Consider the following 12,849-nt stretch of genomic DNA (forward strand, 5'->3'; position numbering starts at 1 on the left):
CAGGACTGGTTCACGCATGCGCCGATGACGTCATCGCGTGACGTGGACTTCCTCGGGCAACGCGCCTGGTCGGCCTCTGCGCATGTGCTTTATGCAACGCCAACGGATATTCACGCATGCGTCAATCTTCCGATATTCACGCATGCGTCAAAGCTTCGGCGCGAGTTTCTGAAAGTGGAAGGAGGAGAGGTTTCGTCGGGCATTTTCTCGCATTTTATCGCAATTATTTAGTCGTTTTGGAGATTTCAGTCTGCTTCATTTTTATTAGACAGAGGAGATTGCTCCAAGGTAAGTTCCTCTGCTGTTGTAAGTTGCTCTGAAAACATTTCCATTGTCTGGGGCACTGCATGTGCTCCAGTCCACTGCACTGCACTAAAATCCTTTCCATTGTCTGGGACTGTGTGCAGGCAGTACATGTGCTCCAGTCCCTGTTGTAAGTTGCTCTGAAAACATTTCCATTGTCTGGGGCTGTATGCAGGCAGTACATGTGCTGCAGTCCAGCGAACAGCTTTCCATCTAAACGGTCACTTTCGTTTTGTAACGTTTCAATGGAATGCATTCTGTATTTCTTATCTCATGTCATGTTTCCCGTGTGGTCCCTTAATAGCCTTCCTGAACTGCAAACGTCGATGATAGCAACTTCAGTAGATTCCACAGAGCAGTTCCTTGCCACCTTCACAACCCAGGAGTTCGAGAGTTATGACGACTTCAGCAGTAAACTTGAGATGTTTCAACAGGTAGCATGGTCTGTAGGCACATCCTGTGATGTGCCTTGTTATGTTTCACTGTGTTAACAATGCTGTTTAAATGCAATTTGCTGTTGTGCTTACAGGCAACAGGGAATCTATTTAAAAAAGTGAGCACCCATACGCTTGAGAGGGAGGACAAGAGACGCAAGTCGAAATTCCCATCCGCTTTAAGTATGCCTCGGTGAGGCTGTACTGTGTACACTATGGGCAGCCACGCATCCGTTCTAGTGGGGTGAGACCGAATCACAGGAAGGTGCTGCGGTCACTACATTTCCATTTGTGTAGCTTGTCAGTCCTGTAAAGCTGTTCCTTGATGCGCATCGAACCAAGATTAGATTTGCAGTATCAATACATCTCGTCAGTGAGATCCTGTGCCCACAAAGCCACGCGCATACCACCCTCGTGTCTACGGACTGCCTTTGCTGTGATTTCCTGGATGGAGCAATGGCTGGTCGACCACCTCTGCGCAACCTCCTCTGCACTGCGAAACAGGTGCACGCCAGATTTTGGGACCTTGTCATGGTGCACATGTAAACTGCTGCCAACAACACACCTGGGGATGGCTGACGTTTTGGTGAGGGCACGAGGAACTTGAAGCGTGCTCATTGAATGTCTGTGTAACGTTTCAGGTATCTCGCCCTGAGCTGTGAGGTCTTCATCAGTGTGAAATTCAATACGAGCAAGAACAAACCGTGTGTCAGCTCCTACCATCTTGTACATACCGGTTTTGCATCCAGAATGTTTACGCTTCTATGCAAGGAGACGACAACTGAACCACGATGAAAGGCAGAAGGTAGAAGAGTTGGTCAAGCTGCAGGCTGGGAACAAACACACTGCAGATACATGATGGCCAGGCTACCTGCAGCTGCATCTTCTCCATTCAGACTTTGTTGCCCTGCAAACATGCTATTGTTGTGCAGAGGCATCTGGGTCTGCCTTTGGAGAGGCTTGCCCCCAACTGCCGCTGGCGTGCATCTCAGACACCGACGATGACAGGCATGGCTGCTGCCATTGTGATTACAGAGGAACAGCTAAGGTCCTTCAGCTACAATGAAAAATACCGCTTGCTTTCAGATCAATTGTACCAGCTACAACAGGCCGTTCTGCAGAGTGGAACGGCATCACTCATGCGGAAACTGGACTGGCTGCGGTGACAGACTCTCCGCTGGCAGCAAGGACTGGCTGATGAGATGGAGCCAATTAATTTGCCCAACAATTGCCCGGAGGCACCTTCGGATGGAGGTGGCCACGCGCTGGACATCAGTCGTATGCCACAATCCATGGATCCTGAGCGTTTCACCCCCTGGCCTAATGATCTGACGGACCATACATACGCCTGCCTGTTCAAAGCTCCACTTCCCCCACCTGCGGTACCCTTTCCTTGCTGTTCAGTTACACAGCCACCTGTTCCTGCACCCATCAGAGCAGTGCACATGGACACACAGCCACCTGTTCCTGCACCCATCAGAGCAGTGCACATGGACACACAGCCACCTGTTCCTGCACCCATCAGAGCAGTGCACATGGACACACAGCCACCTGTTCCTGCACCCATCAGAGCAGTGCACATGGACACACAGCCACCTGTTCCTGCACCCATCAGAGCAGTGCACATGGACACACAGCCATCTGTTCCTGCACCCATCAGAGCAGTGCACATGGTCACACAGCCACCTGTTCCTGCACCCATCAGAGCAGTGCACATGGACACACTGCCACCTGTTTCCCCATCCGCCCTTGAAACAACCATGCAGAGCCTTGTGAGACTCCGCAATTGCCAGCTGCTGCCTGTCAAGCAGAGAGGGCGTCCAAAGGGGTCAAGCACTTGGGGAACATTCAGCAAGAAGAGACTGAGCACTAAAAGAAACAAGCATGCCGTGTCCAGTGGTAGCACGAATGTGAATGCTCTTGCTGCGTACACAACTGGTGAAGTGGGAGTGCAGCCACACCGTTCTCCATCCTCAATGTTGCTTTAAGGCAAAGGTAGGTAAGAGTGAAAGAAATGGAAGGTGATGCTGATAGTAGTAGGCAGGATTAAATGGGAGCGTATGGGAAGGCGCAGGAGTAGCATAACCACTAGCAGGGAACAGCTGGGCTAAATGGCCTGCTTTATGTTCATAGTCCAAAAGAAATGTGCTTCTTTTTCCAGCACCCTCACATCATTCATGTTTTCCCTGAGAGCAGCATTGAACCATCACGAGATAGGGGCAGTTACATCATCCTGACTCCTACAGCTGAGGTGGGTACTAAGTGATTCATTGGCGGTGTTATCAGTACATGCCTATACTGCAGAACATAAAGCATGCTCAACGGTAATTTCATTGGAGGGAGGGAAGCTCTGACACTCATGTTCTTTCCTTGTTTCTTTTCATGTAAAACGTGCCCTTGAGAAAACAATCCTTGAGACTTAAGGACAGCATTGAAGCAAAGGAGGCAGTGCAGGAGAGGACGCAAGGATGTGCTGATTCCTGCATCTGAGGTGGGTAATAAGTGCTTCATTGGCGACGTTATCAATTGGTGCCTTCACTGCAGAACTTAAAAAGGTGTGCACAACAGTAATTTCAGTGGATGGAGGGAGGCAAGCTCTGACTCTGATTTGCTTTATTTCTTTTCATGTAAAACATGCCGTCGAGAAAACAATCCTTGAGACTTAAGGTCAGCATTCAAGAAACAAAGGCAACTGGATCATGCTGCGGAGCTAGTCACGATGTGGAAAGGAACATTGCATTTATGGATGAAGTGGGAGTGCACATTGGGATGCGCTTGGGGAACATTCACCAAGAATAGACTGAGCTCAGACTCTTGTGACTTTGCCTTCTTCACATGGACAATACAGTCGTGGAATAGAGAGCCAAGCGTTCATTCACCACAAGGCTCTCCAGGAACAATCTCTTTAGCTGTGCATAGCAGAGACTCGGCCTGTCTGTCTCACGGGAATGCTGGCGACACAACACTCATGTATCCATGCATAGCAGTTCCTCGGATGCTTAATGAACTTAATAAAACTTCTCAATAATTAAACCCAGAATTGTTGAGGTCTTGTTTTGGATGCTATTTCCCCGACTTTGCAACTGCACTTCAGATATTCAACTATGGTGGAGGGGTGGAGGTAGGGGGGTAGAGGGAGGGGTGGAGGTAGGGGGGTAGAGGGAGGGGTGGGTGAAGAGGGGGAGGGAGGAGTGGGTGAAGAGGGTGAGGTGAAGAGGGGGAGGGAGGGATGGGTGAAGAGGGAGGAGTGGGTGAAGAGGGAAAGGGGGGAGGGGTGGGGAGAGGGAGCATGCAAAAGGCAGGGACCAGACAGTTGCAATGCCTGAAGTACTGTTGAGAAGTAGGGGAGAAAGCAACTGGATTGGGGATCCACAGCTGGAGGGAATGGCTGGATGGAGAGGGCCGGAAGCGAGAGGCCGTAGAGAGCCGCGGGGAGCGAGCGGCCGAAGACCTTGATGTCGCCGGGTGCGGGGACCGGCTGGTAAGTCTTTTGCTGTTGTGTTTATGGCGCATGCACAGAAAAACGCACTCCTCCTCCGCTCCGCTGCTCCCCCCCCCGCGCTGCTCCCCCGCCGCTCTCCACTCCCCCCCCCCCCCATACCGCGCCGCTCTCCCCGGCCCGTGCTGCTCTCTCCGGCCCGCTCCGCTCTCTCACTCCGGCCATTGTATGCTGCCACGTGTTTGTTAGGTTGCCTCTGTGTGATTCTTTGAGCAGCGCCATCTTCAGTCCTGGCAGCTGCTACAGTCGCAAGCTGTGACGTTTTAGTGGCACATGCTGTATTTGCGCATGTGCCACAACAGCGCCACCTACCGATAGCGTTGTCAACAAATGCAGTCATTTTCAAATGGGTATCAGGTTTCCTGTCCATTTAGAGCCAGGGGACCCTGGGATGGAGGTGAGTCAGATCAAGCGTGGGACTGATTTAGACTCCCACAGCAGCAATCACTGAGGCTGCTCATTATCCTGAGGGATAGATCTGCATTCCACAGCACCAGAGGGAAGTGAGATATTACTGGGGAGCTGGAGGACTGGCACTAGGAGCAGAGCACACCCTCGCTTCATCGATGCTGACCATGATCTAATGCTGGTGGCCATAAGGGAGAGGAGGGAGGTCCTCTTCCCAGACAGTGGCAGGAGGAGGTTAACCTAGTCACGCAGCAAGGGAACCTCTCTCTGTTCAGCGTTATCCCCCTCAGCCTCCTCTTCCTCTTTTACCTCCTGCTCCTCCTCCAATGATGAGCTGTCTCTTTCCAGGGCCTCACTGTCCTCAAGGTCCACAGCTCTCTGGAGGGCCATGTTATGGAGAGCACAACAGACCACCACAATGACAGAGAACATTGTAGGAGGGTATTGGAAGGAAACACCCTATCGTTCCAGATACCGGAATTGCTTCTTCAGAAAGCCGATGGCCTGCTCAATGGTTGGCCGCTGAGCAGGTGGCATTGGCTGCATCTGTGCATCTGTCTGAGGCTCCCTTAGAGGGGTCAGTAGCCATGTCTTCAAAGGATATCCCTTGTCCTCTTGGATCTGTCCATGCACTTTGGGCGTTAGAGTAATGATCTGAGTCAGCCTGGACTGGTGGAGGATGAATGAGTCATGGCAGCTGCCAGGAAAGGGAGAGCACACATGGGAGAAGCTGTTGGTGTGACCATAGACCAGATGGATGACAAGGGAGTGGAAGCCCTTCCTGTTGATGGATTTCACTGGGTGCCATAATGGCCACATCGATGATGACCTGCAGCTGGGGGAATCCAGCGATGGAGGGGAAACCCAGTGGCCTCTGTGCCTATGCAGGCCCATCTGTGTCAAAGTGGATGTAGTCCCCCGCCCTCCAGAATATGGCATCCATGACCTGCCTGATGGCGTGATGAACTGCCAACTGCAAGATGCCACCTAGGTTTGCAGAAGATCCCTGAAACAAACCGGTTGCATAGAAATTCAGAGTGACGGTGACCTTGATGACGGCAGGTAAGGGACTACCATGGGGGACCTGAGGCCTCAGATCATTATTCATCAGAGCACAAAGGTCCGAGATAATCTGCCTGGATAGGCATAGCCTCCTGTGGCACTGCCGCTCTGTCATTTGCAAGAAGCTGACTCTTGGGCAGTAGACCTGATGTCCTGGGTAACACCTTCTTCCCCTTGCAGCCCCCCGTTATGCTCCTCTGGCCTCCTGCTGTTCAGGAGGCTGCATCTGTTGAAGCTCATCCTGGCTGCTCTGTCAAATGTCAGAGAAGCCTGTTCCCATCTGAGCTCCTTCAGCTGGGATGCCTTCGTTCACCAGGCCTTCACCTGCTAACCACAGGTGCCCAAGTGTGGGTTCACGTCCCTCTTTAGATTCCTGCCACTTAACACTAAGAAAAGCAAGTATCACAGCTCCAGCAACGGCTACTCTCTGGCACTTTTGAAACTGCTGAGCTTAATTTTGTGCCTCAGCATTATTTAATCACCCCATTCCATAGCCCTCATGGTCCCCTGCCGTGTTCCCCACATGGTGTTCTCTCTGTTCCCTACCGTTAAAAATCCCAAACTGCTGCTGTAATGAGCTCAACAGGCAATTAATCGGAGGCTTGCAGGTTTGCTGTTCCCTGTCGTCCAGCGTCACTTTAAAAATGGTTTTGCGTTCCGGAGGCAATGGGTCCCAGTGCCGACCTTCGAGAACATGATCTTTAAATCTTGCGCGACCCCACACTCAGCGAGTTTTAAAAGTCCAGCCCACAGAGTTAACGTTTCAGGTCGATAACCTTTCATTCCATTTAACTCTGCTTCCCTCTCCAGAGATGCTGCCAGATCTGCTGATCATTTCCAGCATTTTCTGTTTTTATTTCAGCATCCGACTGAATCTGCATTGTTCCCTCTCTAAATTCTCAATATCCTTCCTATAAAATGGAGGTCAATACTGCACACAAAAAATCGAGTTAAGGTCGCCCTGAAGATTTTACATAGCTTATCATTCGATTAGCTTTTTATAGCTGTATCAATCTGAGATGCAGCATTTAATAGTGTGAACCTCAAGACTTTCTGTTGTTCCACAGTATCAAGCCTACTTTTATTCAGAGTATAATTACAGCTTTTTTCTAATCAAAACTCATCACATGAAACAATACTGGTTTTTAAATTGGCAATAAAAACTGATCTTAATGATCCTTAACTATAATCGTAACTGATAGCAAAACACATACCTTGCCAGTAAGTCAATCAATTCCAGTTTTGACATTCCATCAGGTATTATTCGTGGAATGGCAGCTACACTGGTCCTAAAAAGGTCAATTTTTGGTTTCCTCTCACCCCTGGATCAATATAGAGAACAGTCAATTGATAACTTAAAACAAAAAGGAATTATATTCTTGCATTTTTTACATTTATCTAATTAGAAAATCTTATTCAATGAATAGACTATCCATTTCTACACAACCTTAAATCAAGAATTTTACTTAGGTACAACAATTTAAACAGCACAGATCTGTAAGAAATCCTGTCCCATTAATTAAACACCATGGGCTGAATTTTATGTTTGAGAAGCCAGCCCCTCCGTCGGGACCGGAACCGGGCACAAGGTATGTCTGGGGCACAAGCAGCCGGCCACATGCAATCCAGCGCCGGCCAGCCAATTAAGCCTAATGAGCCGTGGTCCATGTCGGGCCCAGAGGCAAGGAATACAGCATCAGGTGACATGTCTGCCGGTGCTGGTGCCATTTTTAAAGGGCTGCCAGACCTGCATTAAATGCTGTAATGTGAAGGCCTGGGAGAGAAGGAGATAATTGGAGAAACAAAAGAGATGGCTGATAGGAGTCCCTGGGCGGCCTCATGCTTCCCTGATGTCTCCCTCCAGGTGCTTTTACAGGCTGCAAGGAAGTGGAGGGATATATTGTTCCCGAGGGACAGGAGGAGCGGGCCTGGTTCACAGATGAGGTCAGCAGCCGTGGGGTCATGCCATGCACATGGATTCAGTGCCGCAAGCAGCTCAACGACCTCATCCAGGTGTGATGACAGTACCTCTTAATGCATTCATCTTGTTGGGCCTTGCATCTGGCAAAGCAGGAGGGTGCATTGGGAGGAGAAGGATCAACTCCCCAGATGTGAGCAAAGAGTCTGACGATGTATGATGACTGACAGCGGCATGGCGAGGTGGCCCTGAAAGGAGGTCCCCTGTTATAGCACAATTTTGCGAGGTCCCTGGGAAGGGGACAGATGCAAGAGGCGTTTGTGTGCCCCCAACAATGGAAGCTGGAGTGCCAGAAGCCTATGCATTGGGATTGGTGTCGCTGAGGGAACCAACAGCTTTCTTCCCTCTGCCGGAGAAGATCTCATACAATCGGAGAAAGTGGGCCAAGACCGGTGGTGGGCTGCCCATTCTCCATGTCTTGACCCCAATGAAGGAGGAGGCCATGGAGCTGGCTGGACCTCAAGACAGCTGAAGTATGGTGGACAGCAAGGCAGGGCCACCTTCCCAAGACAGTGTGTAAGGTCACAATGGGGCACAACGCTGCATCAACAGCGTTGGAGCCAGGCTGCTCATCAGGAATCCGGTGCCCACAGGGGTCTGCATTGTAAGGGTGCGTGCTATGATGGGAGGGGAGGCCGTTGACCCTTATCTGTCCCATCTCCCATGCATGTCAAGCAGTGCGAAATCAGACAGCCTCTGAGTCTGCCGGCGAGCCTGCAGGGAGTGGATGGAGCCTCCGAGGGTTCATTGGCACATCATACTCTGCACCCTCCACCAGTGTCGATACTCGCATCTCGGTGGGATTGCGCTGGGCACACAACTTGCTGAGCATAGCACAGATGTGCCCAAGCAACTGAAGGAGGCTGTGACAGCCCAGGCATCTGACAGTTGGAGGACTGTTGGAGGCCAGGCCCATGCTGAGCCCCAGATTCATGACATGCCTCTGGTATTGGCAGCATCAAGGGAAATTCTGCAGTTGCAGCAAGATTTTCGACAACATTTGCCAGAGATGCCAGAGGCAATGCGCACCCCGGCGCAGACAATGCAGGAGTCCATCCAGGCCTTGAGTTTGACATTGCCTCTGACTGGTGCACAACTGGCGCCCTCCATTTGAGAGACTGGTGGCTCTAATGGAGTGCCATATCCAGTACAGCACTCAGTGTGTGCAGGACATTCATGCAGATTTGAACACCCTCATCTTGACCATGGGTGCAAGGTAGCAATGACAAGGCAAGAAGGGAACAAGGGACCTGGAGTCATCACCAGGTCCCCTTCACTCTCAGGTCAGTAGGGAGGCAGAAGTCTGCCTTGCTAGGGTGGAGCAGTGGTTGCCTCCTACAGCTGGGGGATCCTCTCAGGGATCTCTTGGTTTGGTCAACTGCTCCTCTGCTAATGTCGCCAGATCCTCCATCATCCCTGCCGGGTGGTACTGCTTCTGTGCAGGAGGCCCTCAGCATGTAAGGGCCCACCAGGCCTAAGGCATCCAGAGAACAACCGCCAAGGTCATCCCTAGCCAAGGGGTAGCAAGGTCAGCAGCCAGCCGCCACTCCAGCTGACTGCACAATGGGAGCACATCATAGAGGTTCACATAAGAGAATAAAGTGCACACAGACTAATGCGGTTATCACAGATGCGTGTGTCTTTCAGTATGCATGTTAATAAATCATTTCTGTTACATGTAGACGACCTCCCCTTCTCTTCTGTCAAGCCTTTGGCCCTTCATTGCAACCTAGCCTCTCTGAAGAGGCTGGAGGCAAGAAACATGCTGCAAGGGGTCAACTCTGGAGCCTGACCAGCTCTGCGCTGCGCAAATGTTCAATAAGCTATTGCATCCTTAAGGAAAAAAGGTAACAACATGGCTGCATAAAGGTAGGTCTTTATTGGTCAAGCAATGACTGGCAGTAAGGATTAAAGGAAACGATAATGTAGAAGGGTATCGTGAGCCTCCTTTGCACATATCTCATGGCCACTCCTACTGTCCCTGGGATCCTTCATCTGGTCTGGCTTGCCCATCTTTTCCCTCCACATCCTCATCTTCTGAGGAGGCACTCTGCTCCTCACTTTCCTCGTTGCCCATTGGCTTCCCCCTCTGCAGGACCTGGCTGTGTAGTGCATAGCTGACCATGACGATTACGTGAGATCTTCACCAGGGCATAGTGAAGGGCTCCACCGGACTGATTTAGACATGTGAATCTGATCTTCAGCAGACCAATGGCCTGCTCAATGGTAGCTCGTGTTGTCCCTCTCCTCCATATGTGTTTGGGTTCCTCACAGGCGCCAGTAGCTACGTCCTCAGTGGGTAGCCCTGGTTTCCACGGATCCATCCCTGAAGGTGGGAGGGAGGCCTGAAAAGTTCTGGCACCTGGGACTTCCTCAAAATGTAGGCATTGTGACAACTTCCCAGGAAGCATGCACAGACCTGCGGAATCCGTTTACAGTGGTTGCAGACCAGCTGTACATTGAGGGAGTGGAAGCTCTTCCTGTTGATGAAGGCTGCTGACTGGTGTTCTGGAGCTTTGATGGCCACATGCGTGCAATCGACGACACCCTGCATCTGGGAGAATCCAGCGATGGCCCCAAACCCGATGGTCCTCTTGGCCTGAGAGTTAGGATCCATGCAGAAGTGCACATGGTTGCCGGCCCTCCTGAAAAGGGCACTGTTGACCTCCTTGATGCACCGATGGGCAGCTGTGAGATCCCACACATGACCCCTAGAATGATCCAGAGGCATAGAAGTTCAGCGCCATGATGACCTTCAGGGCCACTGGCATTGGATTCCCACCAAGTTCCCTGGGCCATAGCTCATCCTGCATCATGGTGCAAAAGTCTGTGCCCGCCTCCCTGAAGAGGCAGCATTTTGTTGGCACTGCTTCTCAGACATCTGCAGGTTGTTGCGGCTCGACCTGTAGATCCTCTCTGGAGGGTACCTCCTTCTGCGTGGGACTGCTCTCTCTCTCTCTTCTCTACGCCCTTCTCCACCATCTGGAGACTGATGCTGACTCTCTTGTGGACACACAGATGATTGTGGTGCTGCTGCAGGTGCCTGGCCCTCCCTCTCACTCTGCTGCACCTCATGTTCAATTTGGTTCCCGAAGCCTGGATGAATGAGGCCCATGATAGGTGCCCTCTCCCTGAATGCAAGTCCATCAATGCCAAGCATCCCCCCCACATCTTGCCCTCACTTATGAGCCTTGCCCAGGTATTACTTGCCCGTTGCCCAGTTGCAATGCCCCCCCCCTCAAACAATCTTCCACTCACTCCTCACACAATGCACGATCTTCTCCCTTCGTCACCTGTCAGGCCCTCAATGGTTGCTCTCCCGACAGCCTCTCCTAGCAGGCAGCCATGCTGTCCTGCCTCCATATCATCTCCTTGAAGGAGGTGAGCCTCTGATGCCCCTTGAAATTTGTGCGGCGTTGGAAAAATCCAATTTTTTGGTAGGAGTATGGGATTAGTGTAGGATTGGTATAAATGGGTGGTTGATGTTCGGCACGGACTTGGTGGGCCGAAGGGCCTGTTTCAGTGCTGTATCTCTAATCTAATCTAATCAATCTGGACCATAAAGCCGCTTTCAATTGGCGTCTATAGTATCCTAATTATCTGCCCCCCCGCTGTTGCACCTCCGCCCCCTATGTTTGCAGCCATCGACAAAATTGGGATGGGACATCACAACGTCCTGCCCGATGTTCCCATCCCGATTTTATGTCCCCAGGCCTCCGTTCCTGTCCACTTCATTCCCTTAAAATTCAGCCCCATGTACTAGAATAATACAAAAACAAAATCTTGCACATGCTGGATCTGAAATTAAAGTGGAAAATGCTCAAAATACTTAGCAGGTCAGACAGCATGACAGAGAGAAAAACAGAGTTAACGGTTAGAGTTTAATCATATAGACCCTCACACAGCATGAAAGCCAGTAGCAGGTCATGGACTCCATTTGTTCTGTCAGTGAGCTTTGCCATGGTTCTTTAACTCAGCCAGAGCATTAGCATCCCACTTCCTAACCAGAGGATGGGCAGGATGACACACTTAATCTGTCAAAGGAAGGATTCCTAGTTCAAGGGATGCCGGGAGGTGCCAGAATGGCTGAAATGTACATTGATTTCAGTGGCTTCAACAATCACAGGAATGGAAAGGAGATCTGGGAAGGCTGCCCCCCTCCCAGGTCTCGGATGCTTACTTGGAGGTTCTGCTATGCGATCTGAGGAACTGAAGTGAGGTGATGTTTGCCAAGGGCAGGAGGAAGAGGCCAGTGTCTCCAACCAAGTAGACATGATGGAAGTGGCTAAGGAAGTGAACAGCAGGAATGTGGAGTGTGGTTGAACCAGGAGACAGAGCCCCAAGAGGTTTAAGGACTTCAGGAGGGCAGGAGTGGCATAACACCTTCAGGTGCCAACCCCCACACTCTCACTTTCCCAGCATTCGCCTGCACAACATTCCTCAGACCAACACACCTTGCAACTTTACTCATTCCTCTCCCCCTCCAGGTCTCCTCCTCATATCCCCACCTGAACAGCCAACACTCACACTGGCCCTTATCTTTGTGCCATCTCACACCAATGCCTCACAGTCACCCCTCCTCTCCCACAAATGTTGCCCTTCCTCCTCTCCTTTTCTTATACTCACAACTCTGGGCTTTTTCTCCTTGCAGTAAAGAGTGTAGATTTCTGAGGAAAGGCAGAAAATCTCAGCGGGTTGGTGGGGGGAGGGCTCCAGTGACAGATAACTTGATGGCTATTGGTAATGCGGCACAGTGGCGCAGTGGTTAGCACCGCAGCCTCACAGCTCCAGTGACCCGGGTTCAATTCTGGGTACTGCCTGTGTGGAGTTTGCAAGTTCTCCCTGTGTTTGCGTGGGTTTCCTCCGGGTGCTCCGGTTTCCTCCCACATGCCAAAGACTTGCAGGTTGATAGGTAAATTGGCCATTAGCAATTGCCCCTAGTGTAGGTAGGTGGTAGGGAAATATAGGGACAGGTGGGGATGTGGTAGGAATATGGGATTAGTGTAGCATTAGTATAAATGGGTGGTTGATGGTCGGCACAGACTCGGTGGGCCGAAGGGCCTGTTTCAGTGCTGTATCTCTATAAAAAAAAATGCATGCCACCTGGTCCACTGGGAAGGAGATCGTGTGCCAGAAGGCTGTATATGAGAGCAACAACTTGCCAT

General features: G+C 51.0%; 1 protein-coding gene across 5 annotated transcripts in view; it reads right to left on the reverse strand.

Moving 5' to 3' along the window:
- LOC137371258 (protein furry homolog) overlaps positions 1 to 12,849 on the reverse strand; it is a 532,970-nt gene that overhangs the window by 311,990 nt on the left and 208,131 nt on the right. For all 5 annotated transcript variants that reach the window (XM_068033517.1, XM_068033516.1, XM_068033514.1 and 2 more), the window contains exon 17: positions 6,921 to 7,028. In XM_068033517.1, the coding sequence (XP_067889618.1) occupies positions 6,921 to 7,028 (108 nt within the window). The remainder of the gene's footprint in view (positions 1 to 6,920; positions 7,029 to 12,849) is intronic.

Source organism: Heterodontus francisci, chromosome 6, assembly GCF_036365525.1.
Source record: "Heterodontus francisci isolate sHetFra1 chromosome 6, sHetFra1.hap1, whole genome shotgun sequence".
Classification (NCBI taxonomy): domain Eukaryota; kingdom Metazoa; phylum Chordata; class Chondrichthyes; order Heterodontiformes; family Heterodontidae; genus Heterodontus; species Heterodontus francisci.